This window comes from Dermacentor variabilis, chromosome 7, assembly GCF_050947875.1.
Source record: "Dermacentor variabilis isolate Ectoservices chromosome 7, ASM5094787v1, whole genome shotgun sequence".
NCBI classification, from domain to species: domain Eukaryota; kingdom Metazoa; phylum Arthropoda; class Arachnida; order Ixodida; family Ixodidae; genus Dermacentor; species Dermacentor variabilis.
In genome coordinates this window covers 146,055,361-146,068,922 of record NC_134574.1, presented here as the reverse complement: position 1 = coordinate 146,068,922, position 13,562 = coordinate 146,055,361, and the positions used below count along the sequence as shown (strand labels likewise).

Below are 13,562 nucleotides of genomic sequence, written 5' to 3'. Positions count from 1 at the left end.
TAAAATCAGCTCTTTTCTTCACTATCCGTCGACCGCAAGCTGTTGCAGATAGGCTTTCGGCGGAGAGGCTAAGCTGGTCCCTATTATTGACAATAAAGGAGACAGAGCACTGGCCAGCACTGCGAGTCTATCACAGAGCGAGTGTACCTGTATCACGCGATGTGTGTGTTTTTCTTAAATCTTTTATTTTTCTCTGAACAGCGTGGGTAAAGTTACTATAGAAGGGGCGCACAGTATAGAGCCCGGGACAAGTGCAGAACTCGTGTTGCAGTGCGGTATTATTCGTTCTACCGCGGCGTCAAAATTGAAAGTGCGACCTGCCGAAGTGTCGAGAAGTGAAAATGTAACAACACGTGCTACTCCAAATTGTTTCGAACTGTTACGCCGAGGCAGCTGTGCCTAGACATGCTCTACCAGCGACTCCACCCCTAGTTCTTTTCAAGTGTGTTACACTCGCTCCGCTAACACTATGACATCTTTTCTTTCCCGTCTTCTTATCTGCCCTCTGTCCAAGGATAACGCCATTCTCTGCGTGCTTTCATTGTAGCCTACGATTGAGACGTTAGGTATGGACATGCTTGCTCGCTGGCACTGATTGCAAGCTTTCGACGACTGCGCAAAAATCGTGATACGCAGTCAGATAGAGAGCATATCGCTATCTACTCAAGCGTCTCTGACAAAAGGTAACATTGCAAGTGGCAGGGATTATTTCTTTTACCACTTGGCGAAAGAAGAACAAACAAGAAAGTGAAAATGTTCTTTTGTTTTGTAATATAGATTGTTGCAGTTTAAGGTTTTTTTAGAGGCAGGAACAGTGAGTGACATTCTTGTTTCTTGCACAGCACTTCCGGTTCACCTCCTGACACGACCGGGGACGATTTTCAAAATAAATAAAAAAATTATACCGAACAAGATTAATAGGTTTCAGCATAGATATATCAAAAGTTTAGTTACAAGTTGAGTCACTGAAGCATCTGGATTAACTATAGATAATTAGAAATCACTGAGACGACCGGGGGCGAAATTCAACATAAATCAGAAACAAATAGAAAAATATAGCACAGTACAAAATCCATGGGTTTCATTATATATATAATATAAGAGCGTACGTTTAGTTACAAGATGAGTTACTGAAATGTCTGGAATAATTAAAATTATTTAAATATGACTGAATATGGCACACCAAAACATAGAATCGCAGACTTTAAAGACCCGTCACGTGAGCACGACTGTGGTGAAATTCCCGGAAACCCAGAAGTGGGAAGCGGACGTAATGACCTCACTAATGACGTCACACACAAGGAGGCGGCATGACATTTAACCGGCTAATTAATGGAAAACAGTTACCTCCGAGTTCGGTTAGTGCGTTGCGTTCGCCTGACGTTAACGCGAAGAACACCAACGCCGAGGTGCGAGTGCCTACCAATTTTTTTTTTCAGTTCTTTTTCCCATCATCATTTTTTTACCAAAGCATTTCTTACGAAAAAGCATAACTATCTCGCTTTTTTTTCTGGAAAGTGGGGAGGGGGTTTGTACGCTCTCTATCACTTGGCACGACGTTGTGAAAGGAAGGGGGCAGTGAAAGCACATGACAAAAGTATAGAAGGGGTGAGGGAGGCCCGGGCCGCTTCCTCTCGCACCGTTTGGAGTCACTCCTGCTTTAGGCAACAGGGAGCCTACTTTACGTTCCATACGATCTTCCACCGAGCTACGAAACGTCTACCAAAGTTATTTTCTTTTCACTGTTATCTTTCCTCGTGATCTGCCACTTTAGTTATTCGTGCGACAATTTTCGCTAAGATTCCTCGTGAATCCTCGAGCAAGATGACCACAACGAAGGCGGGCATATATCACGATAAACAGCAAAGAAATGTATTTTAAAAAGAACACTTCGTGCCCGTTCACTCTGTAAAGAAGGATGACCAGCGAAGCTATGTATGTGGGTCCCTTAGTGACGAACTACACCTTCGCCGCGGGTCGGCCCGGCATTGCACTATCGTCGGGATCGGCCCTCGTTTGGGGAGTTTTGTTTCTACACACGGGAACGATCCTGGGAGAACTATCCCTTAACAGCTTCGCTGTAAGATTGGTTACGTCTATGTGTTTCTTAATTAATTATTTAATAATCGATTAATTATGACGACGAACGCGGGAGCACTGGCGCGTTCGCGTGGTAACGCCGAGGGGCGCCAACGAGCCAGCTTGGGCGGCGACGACGCTGGAGCCAGTCCGGATGATGATAGTTTTGTGTCTACGCACGGTCACGATCCTGCGGAAAGTAGCCCTTAACAGCTACGCTGTAAACAAATCCTGGCGCTCTCGTCATCGAGAGTAGGTGTAAGCATGAAATGGCTACCGGCGAAGAAGACTGGTTGGAAATGGCACTATAGCCACAATCTTGAAATGGGTGTGGTGCATGTTTGCAACGGCGCACCCTACGACACCACATCGCACCGCACCACGCCATACCGTACACTGGTTCATACGGACGCGATAGTTTCCTGTCACAGACAGAACCGCATTGCTAGCCTCGTCTCGGTCAAACAGCCAGACGCGCCGCGGGACTCATGGACCGCTGGCGTTGAAAAGAACACTCAGAGCCAAAAAGACAACAGTGAAGTGTACAGTGCCCTGTATCTGCCTTTTGAACGGCGCTATTGGAAATGACAAATAAATCCTCAGCGCGTACTACATGTTACAGCTGGAGTGATGTTCTGAACAAACATTAGGACGAATTCGGAAGCAATATTTTTGTCACTTGTTTGGCAAGTAACTAGCGTATGTAATGTGATTTTGACTGGTTGCCCGGATGATCTCGTTTTGTTCTCGCAACATGCCCGGATGTTCTAGTTTGAGCGCCCGGATAACGGCTCTGGCCCGGCTCTGGCTCAAGGTCACTCGGAGGTCGCCGACAACGGGAGCTAAACGCATTTCATGCTTAATGTCGTTGGTCGTCTGGTCGTTGTTATTTGGTTGTGATCGTTTAGTCAACGCGTAGTCTCTCTAGAGAGTCTCTGATTTACTGTGTTCTACGGTACCGCTCCTGTCAGCAAGCGAATTCATAAGGGGAGGGTCTTCAATAAGTGGGTGTGGTTTCTGGGTGTTACGTGGACCGGACCTCCCGGCTCTCTCGGGCAGGTTACTTTTCTCCGCTGAGTCATCGACACTTGATTCCGTGCACGGGCAATTCAAGCTAGCTGCGCTTAATTCCAAAAGACTGAACATGAGCTGTCGGCGAGTATAATGATGCGACGCCATGTCTGCCCGGTTCTGGCAATACGCTGATATGCTTAACCTGCCTTATATCTGTTTTTTTTTCTGCTTCCAGCGTCCGAAAGGACAACCTGGCCTACATTGGTTTGAGGGACGTTGACCCTAACGAGCGGTGAGTGACCTCACCTCGCAGCATTTGGATTCATCACGTGCAGTCAGCGTCAAAGGTTTGTGGGCAACGGGATCTCAGAAAAACGCGAAATCTTTCCTCAGCTTGGCTACCCGCCCTGGCATACGCATCATTCAGAATGCGTATTGGGACTTGACGCTGGAGGTTTGTACTAATTCTTGGGTCGAAGGCGGCTCCGAAATTCAGTGCTACATCTTACCCTGCGGTCCATAAACTTACGACGCCGACTGTACATGCGTGACTGCTCTTTACAACCGCGAAGGTTATGTGCAATCGCTAGCCAAAGTTTGGAGACCATGACATCAGCAACAACAACAAAAAAATATTGTCTGCACAGTTCTGGCACCGTGGAATTTCCGTTTTTTTGCATCTTCTTTTTTAAAGTTTGCAGTGACGCATAATACAAATTGCAACAAAAATACAGGAAGGCCTCGCATGCATATGAAAAAAGTCTTTCGTGCATAAAGTCTTGCCAAGGACTGGCGAAACGACCCACGTATCCAATGTTGCAAGTCAGGACGGTGGCCCTAATGAAGACCGGCTGCTCTCAGATGCCGCAGATGCCCTTGCTGTATAGGCCCGTTTACAGGCCGCGATAAGCGGGTCCTGTTCACTGCATCAATGGACGACGGCAAAAAGCAAGGGGCACGAGGCCCCATCTGCGGCGCGGTACTACGGTAAAGCCATAGGACGGCCACTGCCCGCCTAAGCACAGCCCCAACGCGAAGTCTCCGAAGCGCCACCTGATTTCGGCGAGTGAGCCCACCAGGACGGTCGGAACCGCACGGAGGTAAAAAAAGAAAGAAAGAGGAAAGTTTAACAATACAAAAGACGGAAAGTTCGAACTGAGACACATTCAACCAGCCATTAAACTAGTAGCTCATCCCTCAACATTCCTTCGTTTATTAGTACCTTATACGCTTGCAGTTGTACGCGGGCTTCTTCGAGAAACTGCTGTACTGAATGACAGACTTTGTCGCAATAGTGTTGTATACCTGCTGGTTTATTGCATTTCTCGTGGTTTATTGCAGTCCTTTTATCATATCTCAATTTTATTTTGCTCTTCAGCAGTCTGCATTCTTGCCTTTTCGAACATAAATCTTGCTTTGCGCTTTTGCGAAAACTTTTCTCCCTGTGCTGCTTTCGCTTTCATTTTGCTTTCTTTTCTTTCTCTCTCGCTCTGTCTCTCTTTTCTTTTCATTTGACATTTCCTTGCTTATTTATTCATTAAACTATTGAATTTCTTCGCTGTAACCTTTAAAAAAGGGTAGGTGGAATGAGCTTACTACTGTGCCGTTTTCTATTAATTGTATTCAATTGCACTGCTGTTTAATGCGCAACTACTGCTGCAGTATTTATGTACCGCTTAGAAGAGATCCCGAATCAGCCTTTATCTAAGGGACCTTTTTTCAATATGTTTGCATCCAATGGCACCAAATAAATCAAATATGAATCAAATATGGTAGGCGGGCGACTGGCAAAATCCGTCTCCAACTGGCCAGGTATTAGAGCCGCACCTGGGACCCAACGGACAATGGATCGGAATGGGGGAATTTCTCCCCAGCTGATGGACTCCACTCAGATAGCGACGTGTACAGTGTACTAGAAGAGTTCTAGTACAGTGTACAGTGTACTATAAGAGTTCTAGTGCAGTGTACTAGAAGAGTTCTATATTCTAGTACACTGTAGCGACGTGGATTGAGCGACGCGATGCATGTTGTTAAACGCTAGGGTGCGGTCGGCGCGGATGGCGTGCTTCGAATACGGTGAGACCACGACGAAATCGCGTCTGCAGGACGTTCAACCAGCCTCGTACATCGCGGCGAGTCCAGCGAGAAGCGCGGTGCTTGTGCGGGGTCGGCTGCGTGACGTGCATGTCGGCCTCGCGTCTGGCAGTTTCGGGCGCACGGCGGTGTCTGTGCCAACGTTGATACCTGTATCGACGTGTCCCACCGAGTGTGCCTTGCGTATCAATGGTGAGACAGAGCCGGTGACCAGCGCGTTACGTTTAAATTTCGTTCGCGCCACTGGGTTTTCAGACGGCATGCCCTGGATGGGAGAACGTCGCAGCAACACTGGGATCCAGACTGCTTCTCGCGAGTGTACATGTAGCTGCTTCCCGTAGCAAAAAAAGAAAGGTCATTGTAAACCCAACAGTCAGTGACATTGGCAATGCATCGGATAACGCTGTCCCGGCGTTGTGTTTACCACGGCTCCGCTCCCAATGTCACTTGGGTCCATAAATTATGCAGTTATTCTTTGTTTGATCTAAGGAGCCCCGAGAGTCAAAACAACGATATTCACTTGAAGTGTGGCAAGTGGTTAAGCATACGACATATCTGGACTATAGCTTCGAGGGTGATGGCTCTTTTGCTTATATTCTTTTGAAGTGAACGGAGAGGATTCTGGGAAAGTATAAATCGGTTATTGACCCCGTCACGCGAAACGGTAATGCCTCGCTCACCAATCTCGTCGCTGACCTCGGGGCACTTGAAACCTGGCGGATTTCTTCCGTTTATTAATTGCCGTTCCAGCGACTGTTTAGGAGGAAATCTTGAGTATGCTAAGTTCGCCTGCAAGTCGTTCTGTATATACGCCGGAATATCATGTAAATCCTGCATGCACTACTCGATGCCGAGTGCCTCTAAACGTGTTGCCTGCAACACCGCTTTCGAGTAACCCACTCTGTACACTAGGAATCGCGGACGTTGCCTCAGGTATGCCCACTATACATATGTGCGCAGGTACTTCATGGACCATCTTGGCATAAGGACGTACGACATGGGCGACGTCGACCGCCTGGGTATCCGGAACGTCGTGCAGAGAATACTGCAGGAGATAAACCCGACGTACGTTGTGGCCATGCATGGCGGCCGACAGTGCAAAATTAACAGGGACCCGTGCCGGGACAGTGCAAATTAACGGGGGAGGCCCGGGCGACTGCGAGCGCCCGCCCGGGCTTAGTTCGCGTTGACGTGAGACGCAGCACGAAGGTCAGTTCGCTCACTACTGATGTCGCGCTTCCTGACTACGGCGTTTTGACAGCGAGCTTCCACGATCATCGAATGAGACGTGTTCATGTTTGCTTGGGCGCGAGTGACATCGATCAAGCTTGTTAATTGAGGTTGTATGCCCATGTTTACAATTTTATACGGGCGATAAATCTACTATCCTTACTTCGTACAGCTGTCCGTTAAGTTGCTATGTCAATCGATTTTTCCACTGCGGATTTTTTTTGTCAAATCAAATTTATTATTCTTTATTCAACGTCTAGGATCTTCTGAGCGCAGTCTAAAAAAACAAAAAAAAAAACAAATTACAATTACTTGACGGATCTGCGCCCGATATGACAGACAGAAAAATGCTTGACGCGGAGATGCGTTACAATAAATATACACTCCATGTATTCAATAACGTGTGGGTATAAAAGAATGCCTACGCTAGTACAACTTATAACTGATTGAAAAAAAAGAATGATAAACAACAACATAGCGTACATTTGGTAACACGTGAGCAATTACGTATGCACTAACACGGTGTTATCTCTCTCTTTCAATTGTGCAAAACAGCACCGGTTAATTATAGCAAATGTACAAATGCGTTAAAGGTAAACATATATATATATAGCACACCAGAGAAAAGAAAATCGGATCTACAAACGAAAATTGACTGACTTGCTTCTCTTTGAACGATTGTGGTTTCTTGTCGGTTGCGCCACAGGGGAGACAAGTCCTTGCATATCAGCTTCGACATCGACACCATCGACAAGTTAGTTGCACCGAGCACGGGAACACCAGGTGAGCAATTTGCCATTTACTGCGAACATTTCCTCATAACACTTGAAGTAACAGTTTAGTAGTGTTGTTGTTGTAGTAGTATAGTAGTAGTAGTAGTAGTGGTGGTGGTGGTGGTGGTAGTGCTTGTGAAAATTGTGCAGAACTCATCAATGATGATTGTAGACGTAAGCGAATATATCCTCGCGCTTAGAAAGGTATTCGCTTTACTAAATGAATTATGTTCTTGAAGGCAGATATTTTCTGCAGTGAGGATATACTTAGCTGGCGTTTTCTTTATTGAAATGAAGAAATGTATAGTCACCGTATAATGGTGGCGTCTAATCTTTTTCACGCAATAGTAACTATAACATAAGAAAATATTTTAAGGTATGAAGAAACAACGTAATAGGTTCCAAGAATTGAGAACAGTTTGATAAAAGGAGTAAGGGTTCGTACACACTCCTATACACACACGGACACGAAAGGTGAGAAAAGTTTCCCACTGCACTCCTTCCTGACCAAAATACGCGTATATATACAGAATTCAAAGTACACACACGAGGCTGGGATGCGGTTCTGACACGAGCAAGTGCTCGTGTGAGGAACATGCACATGTGAAACAGTGACCGATACGACAGTCAAAAAAGGGTGCTTGATCTGACCAGGCGCAACAAAAAAAGTGTGTGACACACGTGGCATAAAAGCGCACATAAGTAGAAATAACTGAATCCCTGTTGAGGTTACATTACTCTATACCCCAGTGCGCGGTGCCTAGTGCACGTTAGGTATGCGTGCACTAAGTGCCATGCTTGTCTTTTGCTGCGCTTGTCAACGCGACTTCTTCAAGTTGTGCTCAGCGGCCGCGTTGTTTACGGTGCAGCGTTGGATGCGCACCCTACCCGAGGCTTTCAAAGAAGACGTTGAATTCTCAACTGAGGTACAGCGGTCCGTCTGCCCGACACAAACTTTGCCCTAACTGAGTGCAATCTTGCATATTACCTCAGTCGTGCTTAGAATGAGCGTGGTATTGCGAATCTTTCTTTCTTTTTTTTTCGCAAGGTGCCTTTTGGCTACTTGCAAGTATACGCACAATCGTGAACGCCCCAATGACACTGCCTCTGGAGTGTCATCAAAAGTGGTGACTTGGCGGGTCTATCCTGGTACCACTGTATGGCGAGATTTTTTGAACGCCTTACTGAGGTTTGCGACGAGGCCCTATCCTATCAGGCAGTGCGACGTCACAGCACCCACGCGCACTCGTATAGAACTGACCGAGACACCGAACACGGTGTCACCGGCAGAATATGCCAGCAGGCCCTACCGGGAAACTATCGCTTGACATTAACAATCGCCCCTCAGTTTATTTCGGTTGCGCTCCTCTCTCCTCATCATTCCACTCTCTAAAAAAAAAAAAAAAAAACAGTTTGCGTGCGTTGGAGCGTACCTCTGTCCGACAACAATATTAGCAATCTATCTTGCTTCCCCTTCCTTTCTTTAACGCTGCGCGCCTGGCACTTGCAGATCACGAACGGCATGCATGTTTACAGTGACACATACCATTATTGAAAGGAAAGTAGCGATAGCGCAGAGTTTTCAACAAAAGAAACGCAGGCAAGGCAGATGACGATCATTGTTGTGGGATAAGGTACGGATAAGGTATTGTTGTGGATAAGGAGGGATAATTAAGGGATAAAAAAAAACAGTTTACGACCCCAAAGCTTGTAAGGTGTTTCTAGTGTATCCTCTTCTCCCGCCCGGTGGGCAGAAAGCCAATCAGAACCGTACCTCTGATTGACGTCTCTGACTTTCTATATACATCATTCTAAAGCTGTTAGCATTCCTAGGGTACTTCACACATCTTCCCGGGGCTATCGATCTACTTATGTATGTATCGAACCGTTTCCCCGCCTACCTCCGTCACTGGGTAGTCCATGGTCGAATGGGTAGTGCATCCTGCTGCTGCGCTGATGTCACGGGGTTCGATACCAACCGTTGGACCAACTTTAGGCACTGAGTTCGTGGCCATGTGTGTACATACGTGCCGCTCTTCAACGAAGCTCTTTCAGGCCGACATGGGTTACTGCAGACGCGGGACTGCGTAGGTGCTCCTGTTCGACGAACCTCTTTGACGCCAACTTGGGCCATTAGGTCATAAGCCCGTAGGTCTGGACCGCTCTTAAATGAACGTATTTGACGCGAATCAACATGGCCAATTAGGTATGTACCACTGGGAATGTACCGCTCTACGATGACGAAAAAATCCCTTTAATTTATCCGATGCTGAGCGCGATCGAACCCACGCTACAAGGGGTCCTCGAGGACAGCAACTCGAAGCTCTAGTGAACTCCGCCATAAGTTCACTGGGTATGTGCTCCTTTTCAGTGAACCTCTCGCCAACTTGGGTCACTGAGTGTGTGCCACTGGATTCGCAGCACGCGAGGGAACAATTCTAAGCGTTATGCAGGCATCGGCGCGCCCTGCTTCTCGTCTCGAAGGCCATGCGGGGACTTCTCCGCGGCGCCACTAGATGGCGCAGCGTGCCCAGAAACAAGCGCGAGAGAGGAGTCCGGTTGCCGCACGACGCGTTTCTAAGCGTTCGCACGCACCGGCGCGCCATGCATCTCGGAGGCCACGCGCAGGATTCGCGGCGATGGCGCGGAGTGTTCTTAGAGAAGCGTGAGAGAGCAGTCCCGCGCAGTAAACGGCTCGTGCATAACTTGTTTCGACGGTGGCAACACGTTGTGACGCTATATTGATTATAGCGTATAACCGTCTACGGTCATCGTGAGATGGATTCTGCCGGATATTTCTTTTCTCTCTCTCTCTTGAAAATCATCCTCCAATCGTTTCTACCGAACTTCTTCTTTCTGTGGTTGTGCATTGGGTTGACTGTTCATACCTATCGTCGCCATATCTTTTGATGACCTTTTGTTTTCTTGTCTATAGTCTTAGGAGGACTCACTCTTCGGGAAGCGTTGGTGATCGCGGAAGAAGTCAGCAAGTCTGGTGAGTCAGCAGTCGTTCCAGGCTAGAGTTGTGTCAACTAAACTGCCTTCGAGTTGCTACTCAGGCTATCTTTCTATACGTACTGTACACCGCTAGCTTTTATTATGGCTGATGTTACCCGCAGCATTTGCTATGACGGTCTGCTGCTGCCACTGCAGCTGATGACGATGATTATGATGAATATGATGCTGCTGCAGATAATGATGAGGACGAAGTCGCAAGTTCGATTCCCCTCCGCGCATTCCGATGAGTACTGAAAGTCGAAGGCGCTCATGTACACAGGGCGCAATTTACCGAACCTTGTGTATTCATGTTTAGGGCAGATTCATCTGCCATCGCATCTCAGAGAGCCTCGGTGTTGTTCTGGAACGTTAACATCAAAAACCAATGTCACTCAGCCACTCAATTAATTAATCATTCAATTGTCGTTGGCTTACTTTCACTAATTTTTCCGTGTTAATGTTTCGCGCTGAACTACAGCGACGAGCGTCCATCATGCATGGGCTGAAGTCACAATCTGGCTGTCTCGAGAGAAAGTAGTTTAAAAACATGCGAACCTGGCGCCAGAGACGTACACCCTGCCGGAAAAAAAAAATTAAACAAATTTCCATGCATGAGGTTCATTTACGAAAAACTGAATTTTCACGAAGGCAACCCACCCACCATAATTTTAAGAACACACTTGTGACGTATTCTTTCCCCGTGCCACGGCATAGACTCACGAACTCGATAGAAGATTCGCGAACTCGATATTTCTCTCCCTCTCTCTCTCTCTCTCTCTCTCTCTCTCTCTCTCTATGTTGGAGATTTCGCTGGAGGTTGTAATTCGGGTTGTAATTGGAATTCGCGCGGCGAATCGCCAAACCAGCCGTATCCTACTCAAAAAAAGAGATGAGGCGTGCAGACAGAACACAAGAGTAGAGAAGAGGACAACACGACCACCTTGTTTCCTGTGTCTTGTCTTGTGTCCTGTCTGCACGCCTCCCCTCTTTTTTGCATAATGAATCCTTACCAACTAGCTCAGCTTTCTGTCGTTCTAAGTATCCTACTCACTAATTCCAAGCAGTGTAGCTAAAGTTCGATGATCGCACGAACCATCCGTCCCCTGTTCACCGCTCTCCCTCTCCCTCTCCCCCTTTTAGAGAGCTTTAGGTTACAGGATGCAAGCGGCTTGCGTACGCAAGAACTAAGGGCCACGGTACAGCGCATGCGTGGACCCCTATGTCTGGGTCTGCGCATGCGCAGTATCGTCGCCCCTAGTCATGGCCTCTAGTTCTTGCGTACGCAAGCGGCTTGCGTAGGCAAGAACTAGTGGCCATGGTACAGGTTGTGCGCAGACCCAGACTAAGGGTGATGGTACTGCGCATGCGCAGACTCAGAGTCGGGGCGACTATACTGCGCATGCGCGGACACAGACATAGGGGTCCGCGCATGCGCTGTACCGTGGCCACTATTTCTTGCGTACGCAAGTCGCTTGCGTCCCCTAATCTAAAACTCTCTATTCTCCATATATTGCCAAGTTGAAAGCCACACTAGCAGAAAACCGCCTGCGGCAAAAAAAAAAAATAATAATAATAAGAAACGACAGCATTGACATTGCTCCCGACACTTCTATAGGGGTGTGCGAATATTCGAATAACGAATCGAATAGTTTTGTACTCGACTCGGTCTTTGAATCGAACAGTCACAATTCGTAAATGAAAATATCTTTCGAATATACTTTGAATATTTCGCAGCATCAACTTCGTCAAAATAAACATAAAATTAGTGCAAAAGCAGTGCAGATTTTCAGCCCCGCGGGCATCGTATAGACATAAAACGTGAGAATTTGCGTAGAACTACATAGGTAGCCATACTTTGCAGGCTGCGCGGCGATCATTCACAATCTGCGAAGAGCCCTGTACATGCAAACAAACTACTTGGTCGCACCTAACGCTCCATTCGTGCTTTTGATAAACAACGTTTCATAACGTGCTATGTGAAACTTGCCAGCTTTAAGAAGCACTGGGATGCGAATATCGTTTTATGTTGATAGTGGTAACGCCTATTCATTATTTGAAAAGTGTTCGAAAAGCGTTCGGTTCGATTCGCTTCTAGTACTATTCGATTCGTATTCGATTCGCTGTTGAAAAATCACTATTCGCACACCCCTGCTTTCCGATGACGTTGCCGCAGGTATTTGCCTTCGACTGCAATCAGTACGGTTGTGATCAGGGACGTTCGGAGAGGATGGCAGTTCCTCGCAGCGTTTGGTTACGTGCATGAACCGGCCTCGATTCAGTGGTCACCCCGATCGGATGGCGAGCGGGGGAAAAAATGATACCGTTCGCCTGCTTTCTGCAGCACGCTTTCGAGACGCGTCGTACCTGCATAATTGCTTCGAATATGCGTTGAATCTGCATAGTGGTTATCGTTTTTCTTTTTCTTCCTCCGTTCGTTGCATACTGATCAGCATTTGGTTCTCGCTGTCATGTAGCCTCGGGCATCTGTGGAGTTTCTCTTCACTAAAAACTGCCTCGATCTCGCAGGTCAGCTCAGGGTGCTTGACCTCGCCGAGGTGAACCCGCTACTGGGTGACGAGCAGGACGCCGGTAACACCGTCGACTGCGGCGTGAAGCTGGTCGACGCGTTTTTCGGCAGCCCTCGCGGCGGACACCGGCCTCTCGAACTCGACGCGAAAGTCATCAATCCGAACGGCGTGTCCCGCCAGTGAAACAGCGGTGCGACCACGTCACCTCACCGCCCACGCACATACGGCGACAAGAATCTGCGCATTCGGGAGGAATCGGGGCCGGTTACAGGCGACGAAGAAATAAAAGAACGAATAAACTTTACTAAACCTAAGCATCAGGTCGACACGCTCACTCACGGGTACGGCGGCTCACGATCGCTGCAAACTCACTTCGCAGGTGTGGGACATCAACGCATATCATATTGACCGCAAATATTTAAGACGGGGACAGCGGAAGAGAGCGGAAACGACACTGCCCGTGTCGTTTTTGTGTTCTCTTCCGCTGTCCCCGTCTTTATTTGCGGTCAATATGATATGCAGTAAACACCAACCAGGCCAAACTGAAGTTCTTCTGGGGGATATCAAAGGGAGTTTTCGGCAAACGTAAGTGGGTATGTGAATGTGGGTGGCGGCGTCTATGAACGCGGGCGAGTATTCGTGAGGCTGAGTGGGAACGTAAAGCGCCGACGAGTGTGAGTGTCCATGAGCCCGAGTCAGTAAAAGCCTTCAAAATTATTCGCGAGTGTAAGGCAGTATATGGCATCTGCTTATTCTTCCGCATTTACGTTAAGAGAAAGTGCATTTAGCGTCGCAAGTTGGTCCTCGCGCACTTTGTTTTAAATCATGTTTGACGTTGACTGTGTTA

At 47.5% G+C, this 13,562-nt stretch overlaps 1 protein-coding gene across 1 annotated transcript in view; it reads left to right on the top strand.

The window, feature by feature from the left end:
• The window catches only part of LOC142588106 (arginase-1-like), a 54,340-nt gene extending 41,321 nt beyond the window's left edge, over positions 1 to 13,019 (top strand). Inside the window, exon 12 of the mRNA XM_075699577.1 lies at positions 12,714 to 13,019. Coding sequence (XP_075555692.1) covers positions 12,714 to 12,898 — 185 coding nt within the window. The 3' untranslated portion in view covers positions 12,899 to 13,019. The remainder of the gene's footprint in view (positions 1 to 12,713) is intronic.
• The last annotated feature ends 543 nt before the right edge of the window (positions 13,020 to 13,562 follow it).